This window comes from Platalea leucorodia (assembly GCF_965183815.1).
Source record: "Platalea leucorodia genome assembly, chromosome: 4".
Lineage (NCBI taxonomy): Eukaryota > Metazoa > Chordata > Aves > Pelecaniformes > Threskiornithidae > Platalea > Platalea leucorodia.
Genome location: NC_138826.1, coordinates 45,158,719 through 45,182,711, shown reverse-complemented (window position 1 = coordinate 45,182,711; position 23,993 = coordinate 45,158,719). Strand labels below are relative to the sequence as shown.

The following is a 23,993-nucleotide window of genomic DNA, read 5'->3' as shown; positions in this document are numbered from 1 at the left end:
AATTTCGTGAATATAGAAGTGTGATAGAGAAGCACTTGAGAGGCAGTGAGATGCTCCTCTTTTTTTTTCCAAACCTCAGCTTGGATTCAATAAGTGTCAGAATGACTCTTTCTACACAAGACCATTTGATCCTGTCCTGTTCTCCTGTCAGATACTCCAGTTTTCCATGTGCGCTGCTCCTGTGACAGCAGAGTAGTCACTTTTTGACTCGTATGGCCGTGAAAAGAGACTGAAGCTCCAACTTAACAGCTAAAAACATATATAGTAATTTTTATATAATAATATAACACACCATCAGTTGGTTTGTCTGCTGTGCTTGCACAGCCAGGGGTGGTGCTAGTAAGAGGATTCCCTGTCTCTGTTGGAATCTCAGATGCTCCAGGTCTCTTCCCAGTTACATCAGTAACGTAACATCAGTTTCTCCTTTCATTCAAGTGAATTCTTTTTTTCACTGATGCATACTGAAGGTGATTCAGACCCTAAAATGTTTGGTTTGTATTATTCTTTTCAAAAATATATCTTCTTTCCAGTAAAACAAAGTTCCAACTGGAAAATGTCTAACTTGTTTTTTCAGTAAACTGTCATCTCTAAGTACAAAATTTGAAATTTTGGATTTTTTCCCAATGTCTTTCAGGTTTTGAATAGCCGTTTTGACATTCAGACTGAGTGTGCTAGACAGTTCCTTTTGCTTATTTTATTCACTCGTCTTCAATTTGCAAGTGGCAGGGCCACAGTTATCTTGTAATATAAAAGCGAGGACTTGCGTACCTCCTGGCATCCATCATAGCGTGTGGGTCATCTGGGTTGACCACATCGTTCTGGTTGATTCTCATGGGTTCTCTGGGCATGTGGGAAAAGTCTGCTTGCTGCTGCAACGGAGATCCGAACGCGGAGATCTTTCTCTGCGGGACAAGGATCTGGTGAGGATCCATTGGATCAATATCTGCACTTCTAGTATTTCTGTGGGGCTCAGGTGTGTTGAATCGAAACAACGGGATTTCATTTCTCCTGGACAAAAACTGGGAGTATGGTGGTGGATTCATACCAGGGAAGAAAGCTTGTTTAATTCTGCCTAAGCTAACCAGGAAGTTGTGTTTGGGAGATTGGTAGACATCATATCCATTTTCCAGTGTCCTGTGGTTGAACACGCAGTCCTCTTGACTGAAGTAATGCTTAGGAAAAAAAATATGACACCTGTGAGCAGAGGGATTTGGTAAATGACAAGTGCCGATTAAAGACAGAAAGAGGGATGAGATCTTGCAGCAGATGCTTTTCTGATCTGCCAACTCAGACAACTCAGGCTTGGTCAAATGTAGATCTGAGATATATGCCTATGTTTTCAGCAAAGGTATGATAATGATAACATTGTTTTCTTTCAGAGGCTGCATTTTTTGAGCTACTCCCAACCCATGGCTCTATGCTACTGCAGGAATTCAGATTGGTCCATCACTGGATCTCATTCTGCCCTCATTTGCCCAAGCAGGAACTCAGATGATTTTTGTCAGCTCTACAACTCAATGCAATCAAAGAAGAGAGGAAAGTTTAACCTAAGTGGCAGGTCCTCAGCTTGCTTACATCTGCATCCTCCTACTGCAGCTATACAGATTTGCCCCTGCTGAGGAAATAGGCACCACAGTAGCAGACCTCACCCGCCTTTCAGTCTTGAGTCTTAGTAAAGGTCACTCACCGAACCAAAAATGTTTCCTTTCGTGTCCATACATAGGTAGCGTCCACTCTTCACACCTGTGATTATTACTGAGCCAGCACCCTCAGACTTGATCATTAGGGCACCTGTTTAGAAAAACAGAGATGTCAAATCCAGGACCCAGTTTGACACTGCACCGTTGCCCTACGGATCCACAGATGCTCTGACTGGAAGTGTCCTCTGGGGGGTCTGAACCAACCTCCCATATGACCTGGGACTATTGCCCACCCTAGATCAGGTTAGCTGTGGCTTTGTCTGTCTGAGTTTTGGAAAGCTCCCAGGATGGAGATGCCACCACCTCTTCAGGTGCCTTGTTCCAGTGCTGCACTAACCTCCAAAGACAACTTTTTTTCCCTGACATCCCCTCTGAAGTCCCAAACTACAGTCTGGGGACATTGCCTGTAGTTCTGTCATTGGCCACTACCAAAGGGAGTTTGTCTCCCTCATCTTTGTGACTGCCCTGTGCTATTAGATTATCCTTAACCTCCTTTTTGCTATACTGAACAAGCCCACCTCCCTCAACCTTTCCCAATAGATCATATTCAAGGTCCCTGACCATACTGAAAACCCTCTGCCAGACCAGTTCCAGTTTCTCCACATTCATCTTGAACTGGGGTTGCTATAGTGCTCCAAGAGCAGTTTCACCAGTGCCGAGTAAAGTGGGAATAACAACTTTCCTTGACCTGCTGTCCACAGTGGGTGATTTGCTGTTGTCTCAAAGTGAGTGTGCTATTGACTGATGTTTGACTCGGTGCCTGCTGTAACCCTCAGGTCCTGCCCAGGAGAGCTGTACACATCCAGCCTCCTCCTAGCCTGTGCAGCTGGAGGGAGTTATTGCTGCCCTGATGCAGAACTTTGCACTTCTCATTTATTTGGTGTCTCAGTGGTACCATGGTGACCTGGCAGAGATTCAGTCACCCTCCTTTTCATGACCCCTTTTGTTGTCTGATTTCCACCCTTCCTGCTCCACCATTCCAAAAATGCATTTATTTCATGGCAGGTATGGGCAAAACATGGTATTTTGCTGGCTGTTCTCTAAAACATCACACTGGTTCTTGACCAACATACCTAAAATTAGTTTTATAAAAGCTTTAAATATGCAGGAAGAATAACAACAAGACAGCGCAAGCATCCCTGTAAGTGTTTCATTAGTAATTCCTTAAAAAAAAAAAAATAGCAGAACTTTTTATCCTTTTTTGTCCTTGATTAAATTATAACTTTTAAAAACAGCCTTTGCTCCTTATATACTCATGTAAAAACATCATTACATATGCTTACATTTTTAATTGAGTGGATGAAGAAGATGCTATGCAGCAATAATAATAAACATGACTTCATGATGCCTAGCTACTTGTGATTTGAGTGCTGCCAGAAGAGAAGTACTTTTGAAATGCTATGAAAGAACACTAAGTCTTAAAAAAAAAAAAAAAAAAAAAATTTCTACTAACTGTAGTGTTTGGGCCAGGTATTCAGCAAAGGAAGAAGAATACCTTAGTTTTTCCATGAAAATAAACTAAGATGAGACAATTTGAGAACCTTTTAGTTACAGTAGGGAATAGTTACTTCTCATGAACCCCAAAGGCTTAGCATTTATTTTATGACAGTCTGACCTTTGTAGTTTCCCCCTTTTTAATTGACCTTTGCATACCCATGTTCTATGCACATTAGAGTTAGTTTTAGTAGTTATCAGCTCTCTACCCCAAAATAATGATTTTATGGATGCTATCAGTTTTCCACCACTGCTGTGGTGAGTTCCCTCAGTGCAGTTCCTTTGGTAATACTGTCACTGCAATGGGAAGCAGCTATTTGGGGGATGTCATCACCAACCTCTAATAGGAACTTCCACAAGAAGTGGGTAAAACCATGAAGTGGAGGATAATTCAGATAATTTTTGCTTGCAGAGTATCACAGGAACCATAGGACTTCAACTCTCTTAGGTGAGGAATGAAATTCCCCATCCACTATATTTCTTTGGAGTGATTTTATTTATTTGTTAAACAAAAGGACGATTATAATTCTGTATGTTTTCCATTCCATAGCTATACACCTCTATCTGCCTGCCTAATGAGAGGAGGGGATTTTTTTTTAGAGCTAATGAGAAAGCAAAAGTCTTGTTCTCCCTCCCCTGCTCCTGTGAAGACTGAGGGTCCATAGTAAGGCACTTACTGTAAATGGTTTGGTGAGGAACACCATCAACGTAGCCATCAGCGTTGATTTGGAGATGGAAGCTGTTCCTCTCTGTGTCTGTGTAGAGGTGCGTCAGGCGATCTCCATTCCCCCAGCTGGGATTCAGCAGTGGAGAGGAGTTGGGAAAGGCGAGGGCAGCCTTCAGGCTACAGAGCACCAGCAGCGTGTACCCCAGGCAGCTGTAGGGACTGGTGTGCGGCATGGCTCGCCGTTCCTGGCGGTTGGTCAGTATCTGCAACTTGATACGCCTCTGTGCTTCTCGCTTTGCCGTGGTCGCCTTTGTCTGGAGTGTGAATCCTCAGATAGGTTCCCTTCTTTTCTGCAGAGACTTATAAAGGGCAGCAAAGTGACATCACACAGGAAAAACTTCTCCACATCCTTGATTTTTGTCAAAGCAACATTTTAAGTGTCCCGAAACCTCAAGGGAAGGATCTCTGGCTAAGGTGCGGGGCGGAAAAATGTAAGGTTTCTAAAGACAGCTCACGAAAGCTAATCATATGTTCAAATGTTATCTACAACCCTGTGACATCTGAAAGCTTCCCACGCCCCTACTGTTAGATCCAGGAAGAGCAATCCACTGCACTTTTACTGAAGGGAATGACCCTTCAGACCTGAATTACCTTTTTTTCTCAGATATGTTTATTCAGATTCCCACCTCCCCTCTCAGTTTCCAAAATACATTCTGATTTAGTGGAAACATCAAATACTGCTAAAATATTTTGCAAATGTATCAAAAGCTGATATTAGGTTGTCCTGGGCCTGTTTCCCTCTTCATTATGGTGCAAGTTTTGCAGTGAGCATGTTGTGCTGATATTTGTGTCGCTCCATTTAAGCAAAGGAAACTTGATATAAGCACAACCCACTTCAAATAAGCTGTCCCTTTTATTTCTCCTGTTTTATTTTGAGTCACCTATACAATTTAAAGTTGGCTAAACAACTGAAAATTACCTGTAAAACACTTAAAAACTGTATGTTTTTTCCTGCATTGCACATCTGGCTGGCAGTCTTTTAGAGAGTCATACAGGTTAGCATGGCCAGTAGATCTAGGATCTGAATCAAACCTGAAATCACTTATATTGGCACATTTTTATTACTTCAGGTACAGCAAGCAAGCTTAGAAGAACCACAAAAGGACAGGACCAAGCTGAAAAGTAATAAATGGACAGCGATGCTAAAAAATTCTCCAAGACACAATACCTGCTTTTCAGTTTTCCTGCAGCGTTACAAATACATTTTCTGATTTAAAATAATATGGTTCCATTTATTGTATGAAAATGCTGCACTAATGGGACACTGTGTATATGGGTAAAACGATGATAGGATAACAGGTTATAAAACTAGACCGTGTCAAGGTTTCTTTCAAAAATGAACACAAAACTGAAAAGAGTGCAAACAATAAATTAATAATTTGTGTTTAAAAGAAACCTGGGGATTTTAATTGTAGCAGTCTTAGGTTCAGTTACAGTCTCTAGCTGGACACAGTATGCAAAATTCTTAGTTTCATTAACAAGCTGTGGAGCAGTGCTATCAGCACCAAACATATTATGGGTTGATACAACTGTAACCAACTGCAGAAGTTGATCTGATTTTTTTTTTTATTGTTTAAAATTAGCAAAACTCTGCCAAATTCTTCTGTCACACCTGTGTAAATCTAGAGCCTTGCGTCAGTGTATATACACCTGTGTAAATGACAGCATTTTTTAGCCAAAGTGTATAAGGGTCATATCTTAAACTGAGTAGACTGACAAAATTGTCTTTGCTGAGAGGCAATCCAGGCTAGATGTTTTACTGGTTATAACATCTAAAATGCTTTAATTTGAAAGATAGTTTGGAGGGAAAGGAGGGTTGTTTTTTTCTTCTGTTTTTTTAAAGTGATTTATCTATTCAGTGTTGAAATATCCACCCAAGTTTTTCACTCTGGTATTAAAGCAAAAGTTTAGGGCTTTTTTGTTGTTGTTTTTTTTTTTTTTTTTTCTTTTGCCTCCTTTCCTTAGACTACCGTGGAAATACGGATATGTAAACCTCAGAAGCAGTTGCAAAACCTTCTGCGAGAGGAACTTATAGGACAGTGTGTCCTCTTGGAATTTTTTGTGATTTTTTTGTGAAGGCAGTTTTTCTGAATTGATATTTCATATTCATTGTGAAATTTTTCTGTGCATGCCATTATGCACTGATCTGATGTCTCTCCAGTGTCTTAGCTGCAGAGAAAACAGTTCTCAGATGTTTGAAAAATTTATTCAAACCCCATTTTAGCACATGCCAGTTGTGAGCAGCTGTTTTATTTTTTTATATGTCAAAGAAGCAAAGACTACTTTCACATGCTTAAACTGTTTGGCATTTTCAAATGTTTCCCATAGGGTCAGCAAAACTCCAGACTTTGCTGAGTTCTTTTTAAGCTGCTGGGCTAAAGTGAATTTATTTAAGTCTCTGCTTGTAAGGATGATAATGTAAATTTTAGCTTTTCATAGACATTTTGTTTGTTTTAAACCCATAAATGCCACTGCATGTGGGGTTTTTTAACAGTCCATTTCTGTTTTATTTCAGGCTGATCCACTTATTACTTCTGTTGGTCACGCTGCTTACCTTCTCCTACTCATTCAGCTGTTGAAGTAACCAAGTGTATGAAAGCTTGCTTACTTTTTCAGCTGTGTCTGTTAGTCTAATAGAAGCGATGACCATCTTCTCTTGTATTGTCATGCTGTTGCATCAGTAGCAACAGTATTTCTGCAACTTTTACCACATATGTTGATATTGCTTTTTTAGATCTCTATATTCTGAGATGTTTGACCAATTGAGACAGCTTTTCTCAGTTCTCAGTAAAGAATTAGCTGCAGAGTCTTACAGATTTTGCTTGGTTTAGAGGGAAGAAAAAAATGGAACTGAATTTGAAGAGCAAAAACATTTCAGCAAACTCAGAACTGCTGTTCTTCTTTAACTGCTACCTTAGTCCAAATGAATAATTCAGCTAGTGCTACGTTTTCTTCAAATGTGGAAACAGGTTAATTTCTCCTCTGGAGGACCCTACACTTTTAAGCAGATAGGACGGAAAGTGGGTGCTGTGAAAACAGCAGTGTGAGCACATATGGAGCTGGACGCATGCTGGTAGGAAATCACAGGGCCGACCTATGCCTTAGGACTGAATGTGGACATTTCTATGGTTGGGATGGCCACATTGCCACATTTTCCACTTCCCATTGCAGGGATGCTACACAGTCAGTGTCAGGTGCCACAGTGGCACAGGGCTTTCCTTGGAAGCATCCTGCAGAGGCAGCTGGGAAACAGCCTGAAGGTACCACCCATGGTGGATGTCGGGAACCACGGAGGTAAAGTGAGGAAATTCTCACTTCAGAGCCAGGTTGAAAGGAAAAGATGGATAAGACAGGTCCCAGCTTGCAGGCTGAAATTTATTTGAGAAAATCATTGACGCTCTCCCCCTTAGTGGGTCCCATTCTTCTCCGTCTCTCTGCCATGCCTTCATCCCAGGCCTGCTCCTGCTGCCTCCTTGCTCCTTGCTTCAGAGACAGCACAGGTCTGCCTAAACTGTCTGAGCGCTCAACTGGGCCAGATGCCTCAACTGTGACACCTGTAATGCTCGTGCCTCGCTGGTATGGGGTGTGCTAGGAGTGTTAGCCCAGGGCACACAGCCAATGGGACACAAACCACTGAATATCTGTAAATGAACATAATAACTTTCTGTGCTGAATGAAGCAAATGTTCAGTGGAAAGTTTTGTAATTTATTTAAATATGATCATTTAACTGCAAATTGTACCCAAAACTGTACACAGAAGGAACTGAGTTAGTGTCATGGGAGCAGCCTGGGATATGACTTTCCCCCATTTCAACTGCTTTGAGTTTCAGCCTTAGTTTCGTACTCTGTACAATTGGGTTGCCTTCCAGGATTGTCCTATGAGTGAAAATGCACGTTCCCTCACAGTGCTGGACTACCTTTCATCATGTAGGAGCACCTGTAGTACTGTTGCTTAATAAAGCATATTGACTTATATTTAAACAGGTGTGTGGCTTGTCCTTTTGCAGAACTCTATGCTGTCTGGTTTTCTGGGGTGGCCTCAGGAAGCCCTTTGCTCTCTGCTGTTTCAAAGATCACAAAGGAGTTTGGTCTGACAGATTTAAAACTACCTTTGCTTTTAACGATTTTATTTGCATTGCATCTCTTCAAAGAGGTGAGAGAAATCAGGGGCCCTTCCCTCTCCCTCCTCTGCCTTAAAATCACTGTAATAACTGGCTCTGGGACAATCACATCTTCAGCTTTGGAAATACAAGGGTGGAGTGCCTCTCCAGAAGTTATTCTAGGAATAATGACGCACTAAGTCAACGGTATGTACAGTGGATGCTCTGTGTGTATGTGTGTGCATGAGCCTTTGCCACAGACTTTACCCGGTGTTGTTAAACACATCCTGAGTGACCTTATTTGGATGTCCCATTCTTGTCACACTGCCCACGACTAAAGAAAACATCCTGGCTAGGTTCACCTACGTGAAACAAATGAGGTAAGCACAGCCCACTGGGTCTGGGACCGCAGCATGTACCAGCAGTTTCTGCAATGTGCTTGCCAAATATATTGTCTTGGGTCTTCTATTTTTTCCCCTCAGCCTTTCTCTACATAGTAGACATTTTGGAAATCCATTTCCAACTTCAGAAGTGCTAAGTCACCTGCACAGGCAGCTTAGACAGTGATATTGCTGTAGTAGCTTCCTTGATGCATTTCTCTAATGGATGCAGGATGTATGGTCTTCCTGAGAAGCACCTGCCTTTTCTTCTTGACGCTTTTCTTTCCAGTCAGACAGAAGACTGGCATAAGCTTTCAGCTCTGGTTCACAAGTCCAAAAGGGGGGCAGCTTTTTACCAGTGGCTTTAGAGACTATGGGCTTTCAAAATTTAATGCAACAAAGACATGCAGAAAGAGAAAGCCCCAGTATGTCACTGTATTCTGAGGAGGAGGTAGATAAGAAATCAGACTTCCCTGCCTGTAAATGTCCCAGAAGGGCATTTGTGATGCTGTTTGTGTTGTTTTGCTCAGTTAGAGCAATGAAGGGCCTCATTCCTCCTCCAGCTGAAATCCTTGGCAGAGCTCCCAGTCAAAGCAGAACCAGTCCCTAAAAGGTTGTGTTTTCTGAACAGAGAATGTTTCTGTCATTTTAAAGGGTCTGAATTTTCTTAGGTATTGTGGAATAGAGAATGGTTATAATCTGTGATGAGAGCTGCTGATAGCCTCCATTTCCAAAGAGATGCTTCTAGTTTATTGAAATGGAGTCTCCCAGGTGGTGGCACCTGTTCCTCTGGGGATGGGAAGCCCCTTTCGCATGTGGGGACCTGCTTCTCCTGCGGCTCCAGTCAGCACCTGGACACAGGCAACCCGCATAGATCAACTAATATTCTTGGTGTTACAGATGAGAGGATGTACTTGGCCTAGGGTGAGAGAAATGAGAAAAATTGGTGGGGATCTGAGGGTTGGTCCTAGGATAGCAGTCTGTGGGAGGCAAGTGGTCAAGGTGGGAGGTAGAAGTGTGAAGGGGTACACCAAGACAGTGAAGGAAGAGAGCACGAAGACAGACCTCTTTTCACGTTTGGCTGTGGGAGCTGCTGCTCTTTGTACATGAGCAAACTCTGAGGTAATCTGCTTGAAGGATGCAGGTGGCTGAACCAAGTGCCCTTTCTCAGTGTCTTGTGGTAGTAAGTTTTCCTGATAATCTGTGGCTTAAAATATCTATATATATTTAAAAACATATAGTTTGATCTCTCAGTGTGCGACTTGTAATTTCATATAATGTACCATAAGAGTGAAAGGGTTTTAAGTTAATTCTGCTCCTACACACATACTTGTATCAGCTCTTAGGTGCTTTTTCTCCTCAAAACTAGACAGCCCAAGTCAGCCTGAGCTCTCACATGGAGATGCCTCCATGTATTCACTGAGCATCCTTGGATTGTTGCTCCTGCTGCTCAGATCCCGGCCTGAACACCTTGTTTTGCTTCAGTCCACCCTCTATAAAATAAAATCCACATGCCTGGCAGTAAGAACCTGCAGCACTTCTCCATCCCTTGTTTCACGGGACAACTCTTCTGTCTTCCATGGATGCATCTCCATTGTTTCCTGTATTCCCTAATGCAGTAGAACTAAATGATCTTTAATCTATATCGGACCTGAGATGAGAAGGACATTAAACGTGTGCCAGGCGGCTTTTGCCTGGTGGGTTGACCGCGGGTTGGGGCAGAGCTCCTGGGCTGGAAAAAGGCAGCAGAAGCCACCAGCAGCAGGCAGAGCCCTGGCAGGTGTCCCCAGGGGCGAGCAGAAACCGAACCAGCAGCTGAAGCATCTTGGGAACTGATGGCAAGGAAAGAATCTATAAGATGTTGCTGCCTTTTTTTTTTTTTTTTTAAACCAGTAAGATAACTATAATATCTTCTCTTTCACCTGCAGGGGAAGGGAGCAAAAATATTAAAAGCAGCCTCTGAAAGACTCCTCTGGGATATACCCTAGTTTAAAGGCTGACGCTCAGCTGCTTGTTGAAGTATTTTGCTCACAGCAGCTCTGTTCCCTTTCAATTCTGTTCAATTCTTCTTAGTACTGGAAATAAAGTCAGTACAAATAGAAGTGTGCCCTTGGGGAATCCTTTTCTTGTGCCCTTTTTCAGGCTTGAAACAGAAGCATTTGGGCACTCAGGGTTGAGGGGAACTTAAATTCCTTGATGCTCTTATCACATTTAATGTCTTATTATGGCTGCTATGTTGACTCCAAACCCTCCTAGCCAACTGCTACCGAAACAGTGTTGCTATTGAACTGGTCAAGGATTTTTTTTCTCCTACACATCAATACATACAGCTTTATAGGTATTTCATTAGATGTGTGAACTCCTTGTCTCTTGTAAAAACCTGTAGGTGTTGGTGGCACTTAAGTTGGAGTCCGATGTTGCAAAATGTAGTTTGCTAGCATGGAAAACTACATGCAGTCTTTGAAGGACATTTGGTTTCTCAGCTGTAATGAGTTTACTCTTGAAAAATGCATGCCCTTACACAAGGGACTAGGACGGATGGAGATGGAAGCCTTAGAAGCAGAAGCAAAAGTTTTAAAAGACTTTTTTTTTTAATGATAGTTTTCTTATTTTATGTTTCCAAATCTGGTTTTGGAAGGAAAAATTCAGTACAGTATTCACAACCCTTAAGTTTTCAACTTTACAGCAATGATATTTGATCTAGAAGTAAGTGAAGATAATGTCTAGGCAGTCTAATCTCACCAGTCTATCTCCACAGCTTTGCACCTGAATTTTGGTGATTATGCAAAAGTTCTGAATTTTTTCTGAAGAAGAGATGACATTTTAAAAGAGGACCTCTCTAGCATCAGTTTGGTTTCAGACGTAAACAAACAAAGAACAGCCTTGCAAGATTTAAAAGATACACTGATATTACAAAAGATTTTGACAAACAAATTTGAAATGCAACTATAAAGCATTTCTGAATTGTGTTTGCAAATCAGAGTGACATTAGGTTAATGAATGGCACTGAAAAAAGGAGGAATTAAAACTAATAAAGCAGGAGCAGAACATGCAACATGCTTGGTCAGGAAAAAAAAAAGAAAAAAGTGAGTGAATTTGTTCCCAGCCATTTCCATGGATAGTGCTTTTGTTTCAAGTGGTCTGCTCTAACAACCCTCTGTAATGTACAATTTCTGTACCAAACCTGTACATTAAAATCCATTAAGACTGAGAGTAAGTATCAGTAATTTAGGGTAAAATATGCTATGGTCACAAGTTGGAAATTTTGGTCACAAAAGGAAATTTTGCTTGGAGAGAAGTTAAAAATTCTTCCCATGAGAGTGCTGCAGCACTCTAGGAGATGCCCAGAGAGGCTGTAAGCCATAGCCCCGGAGATATTCAAAACTTGAGTGGGCAAGGTCCTGAGTGAGCTGATCTAGCTTGGGAGTTGATGTTGCTGTTATCTCAGCTTGGACTAGAAACCTCCAGGGGCCCCTTCCCACCTAGATCTTTCTCTGATTCTATGACATTGGGCATAGTAATGTATGCCACTGCATTTATTGACAGTTTCCAATAAACTAGTAGGGTAATTTCTCCTTGTAAGATAGAAGATGAGAATAGATAATAAAATTTGTCCTAACCTAGTTTTAAACTTACTCCAGTCTCTTGGGTTCATGTTTCTCTCGACTCTGCACTCTGGAAGAGGAGATGGAAAGGCATAGGTTAAAGAAATGAAGAACAGAATACAAAGAGGGAGGGAAGAATGCAGTGAAACTGTCAAAAGACAAAATATGCAGACAACCTCATCATCAGCCAATGTCCCTTTTGCTGTGGGGCACTAATAACATAGCATGTGACCGATACGGTTAGAATTGCTTCAGTACAATTGCGTGTGTTGCTCTTTAGCTCTAAGACTTATTTTTAGTGGAATCTCTTTGAAACTAAAACTTGATTTGAGAAACATTTGCTCTATAAGTTTTAAGAGTAATTTTTTAATCTGAAAACCTAAGCAGTAAATGAAGAAGCCCATGACTGAGGCAAGCATTGCTCTTGTACCCAGTACTTCTAATGCAAGGAAAGTACAAAGGTTTCGCAGGCTACTGCGAGACTAATATATGATTCTGGACTCCTTTAAAGCAACATGGAGATCAAACTTTGTAAAGGGCAGGACAGGATGAGTAACAGTGACTTCATTTTTTCACTTAAAACTGTGTTAGCGCAGCTTTGCTCAGAAGCTGGGATCTGTTTGTTGAGGTATTTCTGCGATGGGGGCACTTGGAGCATGCAGACAAGGAATGATTACATTGGATGGAAATCTGGCAAAGATATGTCTCGAACTCTGCCCTGATTCAGGTTTTTCATCACAGAATGGCTTTTCAGGTAGATTCACAGCTACAATATTTCTTCATGTATTATAGTGACAATAGTTCTTCGTATTGCCTTCTTAGCCTGTCATGCTGCTGGCAAGGAGGAACTTGAGTGACACATTGCACCCTGGATGCACAGGTTCATCAGCTGCTGGGACACTGATCCTGCACCTGGACCCTACTGATCTTTGGCCATTTTCACAGCTGGAACAAGCTGGTGTCATGCCAGGAGTGGTTGGGAAATGCATTCTGTTTCAAAGAAGACAGGCAGGCTGTTTTTATCATCTTTATTGAAGTTTTGGACCCTCATCAAACTGCTCAGTTTTCCAAAAAACAAAGGTTTGCTGGCTGACATTTTTTTTTAAACTTAGAAATGCAACCTAACACATTTTTTTTATTATTTTTATAAAAAACACCTTCTTTATTAACCTTTCCATAACCCTAATGGACCTTCTTACATGCCAGAGGCTGGCTAGCCTACCTGCCTAGCCTGAACATAACTATGTTTCTCTGACACTGATGTCACTTCAAGACCCCTTGCTCCATGGTTCATTCACCCCTCAGTCTCCACTTCTGGGGAAAGAATGGAAATGAATTCAAGTTAACACCTCCACAACAGCTGATGTCCAGCTCAACATAAACTGAGGTTGTGCAGAACACAAACACGCGTAAGAAATTTCATACAGAAGAAATTTCACAGTCATCCAAGTGGCTCGTAGATCTGCATGTTGATTGTTATAGGGATGTAGAAAATAAATCCTATTTGATATTATCCTTGTCTTCTTTAGAAATCTGCAAGCTTCCCTTTAAAATCTGCAACACAATGTCTACAGATTTGCTCAAGATTCACAGAATGTGGCACCCATACATGCCCCATACATGTTCCCTTCCCTTTCTCACATTTTCTATTGCTCTAGTCGTTGCCTTTGCAAAGTGTTGCTTTCTGGGGAGCTGGCATGGAAGGGCTGCAGCTTATCTGTCTAGATTCTGAAATCTGCCCTGTGCTGCAGTTTGTCCATCACTGGGGTACCCAGTTCTGCTGACCTGCCTACCCGGATAGTGTGTCTTGTTTAAAGAAGCATATTCTTTCTCCTAGTGTGCTTGCTTCTAGGCCCTTAGGAATACTGAGGATCACGATATACAGCCTCAGCAAGAAAATCAATTCATGCATCCATCGCCTATTGTATTACACTGCAAGGTTGCTGAAAGTAGGCTGACTGACTGTTTTATTTTGGGAAAACTCTTTGTTTTATGTAAAGGTTCCTATTTACCAACATTTCTGTTAGTCTAGCACTGGGATTTAGTGCTTTTGCATAGGGCTAGCTACATGGTTATATTAAAGTGCAGAAGTACTTAACATTTTCACTAAAGGACTGTGGATCAAACCAGGCAACATAATGAGGTTAGAGTCAAATAGGTTGCTTGTGCTACTTGCTGTTCCCATCAGCTCAGCCTGAGATCTGAATGCCTGGTTGCACAGAGGCATTGCCAAGAGTCAAGCTAGGGTAAGGATTTGTCATGTGTCCACTGCTTTGCAGTAACGGCTTGTGTTTTGACCCTGTGGTAAATGTAAGCTAGCTTATCCTTCGCTGGGTAACTGAGGTAGTTAAAGTGCTATTGAAAAAGATTATGATCTCACTGAATGACACCTGTGCTGGTTATCATAACTACCTTCCTTATGTTTTAGCAGCAGATCTATTGCCTCTTCAATAAACTAGAAGATTTGTGTTGGCATGGTAAGCCCTGGGCCCAGGTCACAGAGTAACCTCAGGAAAAAAACAGGCTCCCATCACCTGTGAACGACTCAGAATGGATCAGTTCTCATAACAAATATTTAAGAAAAAAAATAGATGCTCTTCTCCAGACAGCCCTGAAACAAATATAATTGCAAACAACTCTGTTGGTTTATACATTATGGCTAATGATTTCTCATTTGACGTAAGTCGGTATGGTCGCGTTGTCCTTGGAGGAGTTATTCTAGTGCTGCAAGCTCTGGTGCATGAAATCAAAAGCACACAATAAAACTGTGAATTGTAAACAGTTAATTTAGGGGACAGAAATTTAGTCCCAATCAAGGCATTTTGGTCCACACCCTGTAACAAAAAATAACCAACAATAATATGCATGCATGCAACACAGGATTGAATAATATGTTCACATCTCATGATCCAAGGACACAGCTTGTTCAGCTCATCTGGACTTATTGGCCCCTTGGATTTTGGCCAAACACTTTTCAGCAGGCTACGGCTTCCAAAACAAACATGCTTTTGGGTTGAGCTGGATGCAGAGCTTGGCTGGAGAGAAAAAAGAAATCTCCGCTTGTGGCTGCATACTTGGTTGTTTGTTTTTAGGATTTTTTTCCAGTGACAGCTATTTCATCAGCCGGGATTGGTCACAGCAGTTAACTGTAATTCCAGTTTGCATTATATATATTAAACCTAGAGATTCCCACACTGTTTGTCTTAGCCTCAGTCTCCCCCAGTTAGCCAACAGCTGGAAGAGATTCTTAACTTCCTCCTTCACTCTTGCACTCTGACAAGGAAACCAAATGTCCTCTTGGCTTCTGCTGAGTCATTTGTGATTCCAAACGTGAGGCGCAAGAGCTTGCGGTTGGGTCATTTTTCCAGGGAACAAAGTCATCTGTAGTTAAACACCTGGGACCTAATTCTGTCCTCCATTGCTTAAACTGATGCAGAGCAGGGTGGCTTCAATAAATGCCAAAAGTAAACCCAAAAAAAACAGAATGCAAAAGAGATTTGGGGCTGTTTATTTCCTTTTATGAGCATATCTTAAGTTACATGGCCAATACTGACCAGCACTCTGAAGTCACTGAGACATCTTTAAATCATGGCCTGCAAATGTCTGTCGAAGATGCTGAATATTCTCTGCTTTCCTTAGCAACAGCGGGAATGGAATTGATCATTGCTAAGCTCCGCAACGGACCGGATTGTTTCACATCAGTTTAATTTGTTTCCAAATCACTTTATGAAGGCCAGACAACAACCTCACCCCATTGTCATGCTCTTACACAAAACTGTCTTAAATGAATGTCTGGCAGTTCCCTTGAGAGGCTGGAGGGGGAATCCCCTGGTTACAGACTCTCTGTCTTTGCCACTCCTTACCCTCTGAGACTCCTTAGTGTAAGAAAGACTATCAATCAATGCAACCATTAAAAAAACAATGGCATATTGGGTTGCATTAGCAAAACCATAGCCAACAGATCGAAGGCAGTGTTTATTTCCCTTTTGTGAGGCCACATCTGACACTGTGTCTAGTTTTGAGCTCCACATTGCAAGAGAGATGTTAACAAGCTGGAACAAGTCCAGAGAAGAGCCACTAAGATGTGTGCAGGCTGCAGCACATGATATACAAGGAGAAGCTGTTGGAGTGGGGTTTGTTCAGCCTGGAGAAGACAAGTGGGGAAATCTGGCTGCAGTTTCTCTACGTGAAAGGCAATACAGAGAAGATGAAAGTGATATTATTAGGATGTGAAAATTACATTGCTGAGGTGTTTGTCCACTCTCCATTTATCAGAGGTGTCCCAGTCCAGTAGATATGGCTAATTTAGTTTTCTACACTGTTGGTTTTGCAGCATTCCCTTCACAAAAGACACAGTGCAGAGACACAGTGCATTGTCCACCGTGACATCGGAAACCTGTGGCAGAGCTGAGAACGGAGCCTGTGACTCCTAAATGCTAGTGCAGCACCCTGTCAACTGTTCCCTGCTGCCTCTCCAATTACAGACCCACAGCATGAACCTTTTCCCAGAGGTGTCTTTCTCCTCCAGTTCCAGAACCAGAAAGATTGTACAGAATCATGAGCATTCATGCTAACCTCTCTCTAATATTGCCAATTTCCAGAGAAACATGTTCATCTCCAGAGTTATGGTGATGTCTCTCAGTCCAGGAGGTCTCAGGTGAGGTTGGTCAGGGCCATTAGGGCCAGTTAAGGCCAAGCTTAAGGACTTGGTGCTGTGGGGATGCCAGAGCCCAGGGGAGGGCTGGTCCCTTGGGAGGGCTTGTAGCCAGAGAACAGCTCGCTGGATGTTTTTTCTGGGACATCTCCTTTTCTCTTTTTTCCAAAAAGAAATGCTGCTTGTGCATATCCTGCTTTGTGACTGCTGACCCTGCCTGTGCTATTAAGAAGCCCTGATGTCCTCACTTGGCTCTGTCCTGATCCAGGCTGGTTTAAACAAGACCAGGCCCTGGAGACACCTTTGGTCGGGGTTGTTGGCCTGGCTTTCTGCAAGGCTGAGTTTAGCTGACAAACTGGGACCAGCTCTCATCTTTGCTTTGGTTTCTCATCATGGGTCCTAAAAGACAGGCTTTCCAGAGCTGCTGGAGACCCCGTGATGTCGATGCTGCGGTCTCCTCCATGCAACACTGAGTTTCAATAAGGAGAAAAGGACCAGGAGGCAATTAGGTCCTCAGGTCCCTGTGAGATTTCAACATTGCCTCCCAACCCCTTCTCCCAATCCTAGGATCAGCATTGGGATCCTGCACAGAAACTCACAGAGGCTGGACTGGAGGCTTAGATGAAATACACTGGGCAAGCCTGAACCTGCTTCCTACCTTCCTACCTTTCTAATAGCAGCATAAATGTCAGGTGACATTTATGTACATAATGTACAGGCTGGCCCTTTGGTCTCAGACTGTCAGCCTGTTACTTCCCTGTAGTTTCGCTTTCAAAAGAAAGAAAAATGTATTAACACTAAGATGTCTAACATATCTATCGTTTAAACTAGAGAGAATTTTTTTCTTTTCCTACAACACAGAAAATAAGTACCTATTAAATAAAACAATGTTTTCTGCCATCAACTTTCTTGATCCAGAAGACATGGATGAAAACTTCTGAAAAGCAAAATGTTTTCAGTTATCACTTTTCTGATGTGCCCATTTGCATGTTCTAAGGAAAGTAAACAACTTATCTGAAAGTTTGTTTCTTTTTTTTTACTGAATTGAAAGCCTGTTTTTTTTTCTTTGAGGAAAATTCTGGCTACATTTCTTTCATGAAACTCTAGTACAGTAGCTGCCGCTCCTCTAGAAAAGCTCAGTAGTTGATGGAGAAGTGGCCATAGCATTTGTATGATGCTCTATATTTTGCTAGTGAAGTAAATCACTGTTCAGTAAATGTCTTAACAATATGCTTGTTTCTAAGTGTGTGAGTGACCCCTCCTGTGGTTTTTTTTTCCTTGTGTATTTCTTTTTCCCCCGAGTTATGGTTTCTGCAGGTGGCACACTGCCCCCTGGCAGGCAGAGCACCAGCATCTTCCCCCGGGCTCCTGGTCCTGCAAAGAGCATCTCTGGTAGTCGATGAACTAGAGACTGTATCATTTGTGATCACTTATGGTCCCCCAGCACTATTTGTAATAATGCGCTCAGTGAGGTAGCGGGAAAAAAAGGGATTTCTTAACATGCTTTAGAATTGCTGTCTTCAGTATAATTTGGAAAAGGCTGCTGCTTTCCCACTCAAGGTGCTCCATGCTGCTAAACAGTATTTCCTGCCACAGGTGTCATGAGGAATAGCAAGGGGCTCACATGAGCCTTGTCATTTTATGTTATAGAACCATAGATTCATAGAATAGTTTGGGTTGGAAGGCACCTTTAAAGGTCATCTAGTCCAACCCCCCTGCAATGAGCTGGGATATCTTCAACTCGATCAGGTTGCTCAAAGCTCTGTCTTGCCTGACCTTGAACATTTCCAGGGATTGGGCATCTACCACCTCTCTGGGCAACCTGTTCCAGTGTTTCACCACCCTCATTGTAAAAAATGTCTTCCTTGTATCTAGTCTGAATCTACACTCTTTTAGTTTAAAACCATTACCCCTTGTCCTGTTGCAACAGGCCCTGCTAAAAAGTCTGTCCCCATCTTTCTTATAAGCCCCCTTTAAGTACTGAAAGGCCGCAATAAGGTCTCCCCGCAGCCTTCTCTTCTCCAGGCTGAACAACCCCAACTCTTTCAGCCTTTCCTCAGAGGAGAGGTGTTCCAGCCCTCTGATCATTTTTGTGGACCTTCTTTGGACCCGATCCTACAGGTCCATGTCTATGTCCTTTAAGGCATTCTGTGTGGCACTGCCTTTGATGCTTAGGCTCACGTTTTATGTTTGCAAAAAAACTGGAAAATCTTCAGGTTGGAAAATTTGGAACAAAACCACAGTAGTTTTCATGATCAATTTACCTACTTAGTGTTACGAAAAGTTGCTCATCAAGAAGACACCTGAATCCCAAATACGGTGTTCTGTGGCTTCCCTGTTAAAATTATGACTTTCCCGTATAAGGGTGCAACAGATACTAACACACCGAGGGACCTGAAGCCTATATCCAATCACAGCCATGAGGTGGTAGCCTCCTTCCCTCCTTGTGCACAGGCCCGTGGTGTAGAGCCCATGCTTAGTCTCCGACATGTAGCTGCTAAATAACAAAATAGCCACCAGAGGGCAATAATAATAACAGCCAATAAAAAATTGCAGTAATCAGCCTTTGGAGGTCAGACTCTTTCTACCTGTCTCTAGCACTGTAGGCATTAAGTGGCATTCAGATTTCGGAATAGCACTGCTGCCGCCCTTTTCCCTGAAGGTGGTCTGGGATTGCACTGAAGTCACACAATTCATGTACCTGTGTCTTCCTCCAAAGCTTGTGTACCTACAACTGAGGCAGCCTTGCATCCATGAATTATCAGAAAGCCTTTTTTTTTTCTTTTTTTTCCTTTCCCTTCAGAGGAATGAATCTTTCAGATGATTTCTGCAGCCTTTTTTGTTGGTAGGGGTGAGTTCCTGTAGGAAGGACATTTTCTGCTCAGTGCACAGGACAGATGTGGCTTGTGTCAAGGCGCGACAGGAAGATGCCATCAGCTCTTGGACTGCCTTCCAGCAAAGCACGAGCTGCACTGGTGACCCCTTTGAGACATCTGTCTGTGATTGACCCCTTTTGAGCTGCTATCCAGAGTTTCATCCAGAGCTTAATGACTCATGAGGCTATCACAGGGACTGTTGGAGAGGGTGGATAGAGGGGATTCTTCCTGATGCAACCTCCCCTAGCTTGGAAGTTGGTCCTGCATTGACCTAGGGGTTGGATTCAAGCCCTGCAGCAGTTCCTTCCTGTCTAAATATCTCTGATTCCATGGCCAGGATCTTCCCAGGGCAATACCTATTTAGCCCTTAACTTTCATAGAATCATTTAGGTTGGAAAAGACCTTTAAGATCATCAAGTCCAACCGTATTTTCTTTGAGTAGAAAGTGTTTCCTGCTCTTTCATACATTTTTACATATATTTATTTTTTTTCATCTTGCTACCATTGCTGAGCAGTCTTTGCTGGCTTCAGGAAGGTGTAGCACTGCCTGCTTTCACCTGTGCTCCTCACACTGTAACCAGCTCAGGGCTGGCGTGTCTATCTGGAGCTATTGACAACCCAGGCTCTTCAAGCTAATGAAAACAGCACATGCTTCCACATGTAGATGGTGGGTCATCAGAGAAGCCAGAGCTTGAATAAGTGGACAGATTATAGGTCTCTGCCAATGGCATCAGGCCAGGGGACACAGAGGGCAGCATGACTTGGGGGAGGGGGGAGAGAAGGGACATGCTGGGATACTCCTGCTCTGCTCTGGGTGCAGGGAGAGACTTTTCAGAAGAGCAGGTACATTTTCAGTGACAGGTCAGACAAAAATACTTGGGAGGAAAGAAGAGACTAGAACAACAGAATTAGTGCAGGGAGCTAGGAGAAGTGTGTTTTTAAGCCATTTGACTATTTTTTTTGTTTAAATTGTATTTTCCCTTTCTATTAAACTTCTCCTTCCCTGACAAGCATCCCACAGTGAGCAGCAGAGAGTTGCTGAGGCGGGAACCCAAGATAAAGTGGTAAGGAGAAGGATAAGGTTACTGTGTCGCAGATGTACTTGTAGGAACAGATACATCATTAAGTTTCAAATGACCTGGGAGGAAGCAGAAAATGCTGTAAACTGAGCAAAGTTCAGCCAAAATTTTTCTTGCTCTTCATAGAGGTATGGGGTTTAGCCATCATCTCTTGTCCCCCAAATTCCCTGAAGGCTTTTCATCCCCTGAGCTGAGACCACAGAGTGAGAAGAAAGCATGAGAACCACCCGTGCCTCCTCCATGAGAACCTCCCAGGCCACCTGGGTGCTTGCCTAGGTGTGTCTGGCCAGCATCACTTTCCAACGGGCAAACTGCAATACAGGGAGAAGAAACTAGCCTGTGTCTGAGGGCGTGTCTTGTGAGCTGGCCACATGTAGCCTTTTTCTAGCCTCTCTAGGTGATGCCTTACCAGATCATTTCTGTTTTGCTGGGGCTAGGTTGGTTTACATCAGCTGCCAGTTTGTCCTGTTGTTTCCAGTCAGTGTGTGTGGGCTGTGTATCTTTTCCCATTCCCACTTCCACCTAGAGTGACCATCCCTCAGAGCTGTAAACAGGCACTTTTATAGCAGAAAGAAGCGTTACTTAACCCACCAGTGAAACGTAGTCCTCTTTCAGGTGAAATCTGGCACATATGCAGAGCAGCAATATGCAAAAATTTATGATGACTTGTCAGCAAAGTGAGTTATTACAGGGGAGCGTAGGCAGCTGAAACACAAATGCAGAGAACGGCATTTAGCCATGGTGGTGCTGATGTTCTTACACTCCTGAGAAGGGACACCAGCAATCAGAGCTTTGAAGACTTGTCCGGTCTGTGATATCATGATGGTATGGATTAAACAATGCACTTGAACCAAAAAGCAGGTGGCAGATTCCCAGCTATTGGTTTCTAATACCTTAGTCTGTGTCCCCAGGCTGGGAGAGGTCCATAATCATTTAACTAGCTGAAGGGCTGATTAAATGACAACTTGGGAGTGGAGAAAGGGAGATCAAAACTTACCAAATCACTGAAACGTAGCAGTGTTTCCAAAATACCCAACTTTGAGGCATAGTGAGGCAAAAAACTTCACAGATGGCTGCAGGAAGCTGCTCTCCCAAGTTAGTCCCAGGCAAGAAGAAAATGCTTTTTAAAAAAAAAAAGGCCTTTCTTATTTAATGAAGTAAGGGATGTGCATAGGCAGTTACACACTGAAGAGCACTAGCAACAGGAGAGCAGCACTGGAACCTCCCCAGGTAAAAAGTATTGGAATTTAGACAGGTGACTATGACTTTATCTTTAATCAGATTGCACTATTATTTTCTCTCTCTCTGTGAAACTCCCAGATTCTCTACAAGAAGCACGACTCTCATGACTTCCCAGGCAAGAAGTCTGAAGAACACAAAAGTCTACCGCAATTTTAAGTGTACCAATATGTCCTCTGGTTCTAGAGGCGAATAAAAACTCTGTGTGTGTGTGTGTGTGTAGGATTTAATACAGCAGCTCTGAAACAAGGAAAAAAACAAATGTTAAGAGGGATTTGAGTCAAAACACTACCAAAAATGTATAAAAGTTTATTTTATGAATACATTAAACTATTGTGCGCAGCACATACATATAAAAATAGAAGCAATTTCACAAACAATTCATTGGACAGTTCTGTGTTTCTTGCAAATTTACAATCTTAATTGTGAGTCAATATTGAGTCAGAATATGAGGTATATTTTAGTGAAAAAAAAAATGAGAACTTTGGCACTATTTTACTGTGCAAAATAAAATCTTGGAATTGAAATAGTGAGGTATACAAAAATTACTCTGCTTTTCCACTGTCTGTGTGTCTGCATCTCTGCATGTTTGGGTAAAATTATATTATTTAAGAACATGATTCAGTTCCAGTCAAGACTGTTTTCTAACGGAGGTGGATTAGGTCTTAAATTATTATGGGATTTGCCTATGGAAGAAGAAACCTTGAAAATAAGTATCAACTCCACAGGAGAATCCCAAGTGCAAAATATGGGCAAGACAGGCTGGCATGGGACATTCACAGCAATGCTTTCAAAGCTTGTAGCCCATTTCATGACTCTGAGTTAATGTGCACCAAGATGAGATACGCTTTGAAAGGGACCACTGCAAGAACTGTCAATAATAGGTGCTTAATTTGGCCCTGATTTGGGAAACTCCTTTACTTTCATGAGTTTTCTTTACGTAGTGACATATCCATGGAACTATTCTTTCGTAGAAAGTTTTGCTTGAGAGTTTGCCAGACTATGCCCATATTCTCTCCATAGCCTCTGCATCATGTACATTCAGCTTACAAATGATTTGGGTTTTTTTTCCTCTGTGCCAGCTCAAAAAATTTATCCTGAGGAGTGTAAAACGAGTAGTGGTCTTCCTAAATCCTCCTTCTCCCATGCAAGTGATAACAGCCTGAGGAGGAGGAGGTGGAATTTAACTAATCAATCATGAGGCAGAACAGGATCAGGCCTCATTTCATAATGGCCTGATCATAATCATTTCATAATTTCAGGCAAGTTGCATAACTTCTTGAACACTGCCACAGTGCATTCTGCTACTGTGAGCTGCCTCTAGACTGCTTGCACATCTGCAGCAATGTGTCAACATGTGCCCTAATTCCTCTCTTGAAAGTAGCCATGCATTCATTTAAGAAACACCTCTGTCAAAGTATCGTATCAAACTAGTCTAAAACTCCACAATGTTTCGGTACCGCACTATTTGTGCTGGAGGGGTTTCCTGCCACAGTTGTCACTCCTGACAATGACATCTTTCATTGTCACTTCTAACAATGACGTGATTGACGTCATGATACTAGTCAGGATTCCTGGCACTGGGAGAGCTTTTTTGATTTCAGTGTTGACTTCAGTGTTGATCTGGATGGCACTGATATGTAGTAAGTAAAAAGCAGTGGTGTAGAGTAACTCAGCAGAGTGACTGGTGGGGCTTTCCAAATGCCCACCAAAACTGCATCCGCAAGGGTCTGCAGTTCTTAAGAACAAGCTCAGCCCAGCAGGCTGCATCCAAGCAGACTTCTTGTGACCTGGTCTACGGTTTGTTCTCGTTGTTGATCAGTATGTGCAAAATGGAGTCAGTGAGTCTGATTCTCACCTTTCATGCCAGCTATCCCATTATTTATCAGTACTGGCAACAATAAATTACTCTAGACTGCACTGGCAGAGGGAACAGACTTCATCCTATCCTAAGGACACTGGTTTAAGCTGTAATCAGAAACAAACTTGTGTGTCAACATTCAAACTATGCTTTCTTCTACGTACACATATTCTTCCATCCTTCTTCAAACTTAATTTCAAAAACAATTAGGAATATAACACAAGGATACAGGTTGCCAGCTAATGCATTTCAGCACAGCTGTAGTCTTCCTGTCTGCA

General features: G+C 42.4%; 1 protein-coding gene across 1 annotated transcript; it reads right to left on the bottom strand.

Annotated features, from left to right (window-relative positions):
* Window positions 1-734: 734 nt before the first annotated feature.
* On the bottom strand, window positions 735-4,094 carry FGF23 (fibroblast growth factor 23; the record flags this gene model as incomplete). The annotated part of the gene is made up of 3 exons (XM_082308993.1): window positions 735-1,172; window positions 1,688-1,791; window positions 3,872-4,094. The coding sequence occupies 3 exons, from the start codon at window positions 4,092-4,094 to the stop codon at window positions 735-737; spliced, it is 765 nt and encodes a 254-aa protein (XP_082165119.1).
* Between the last annotated feature and the right edge of the window lie 19,899 nt (window positions 4,095-23,993).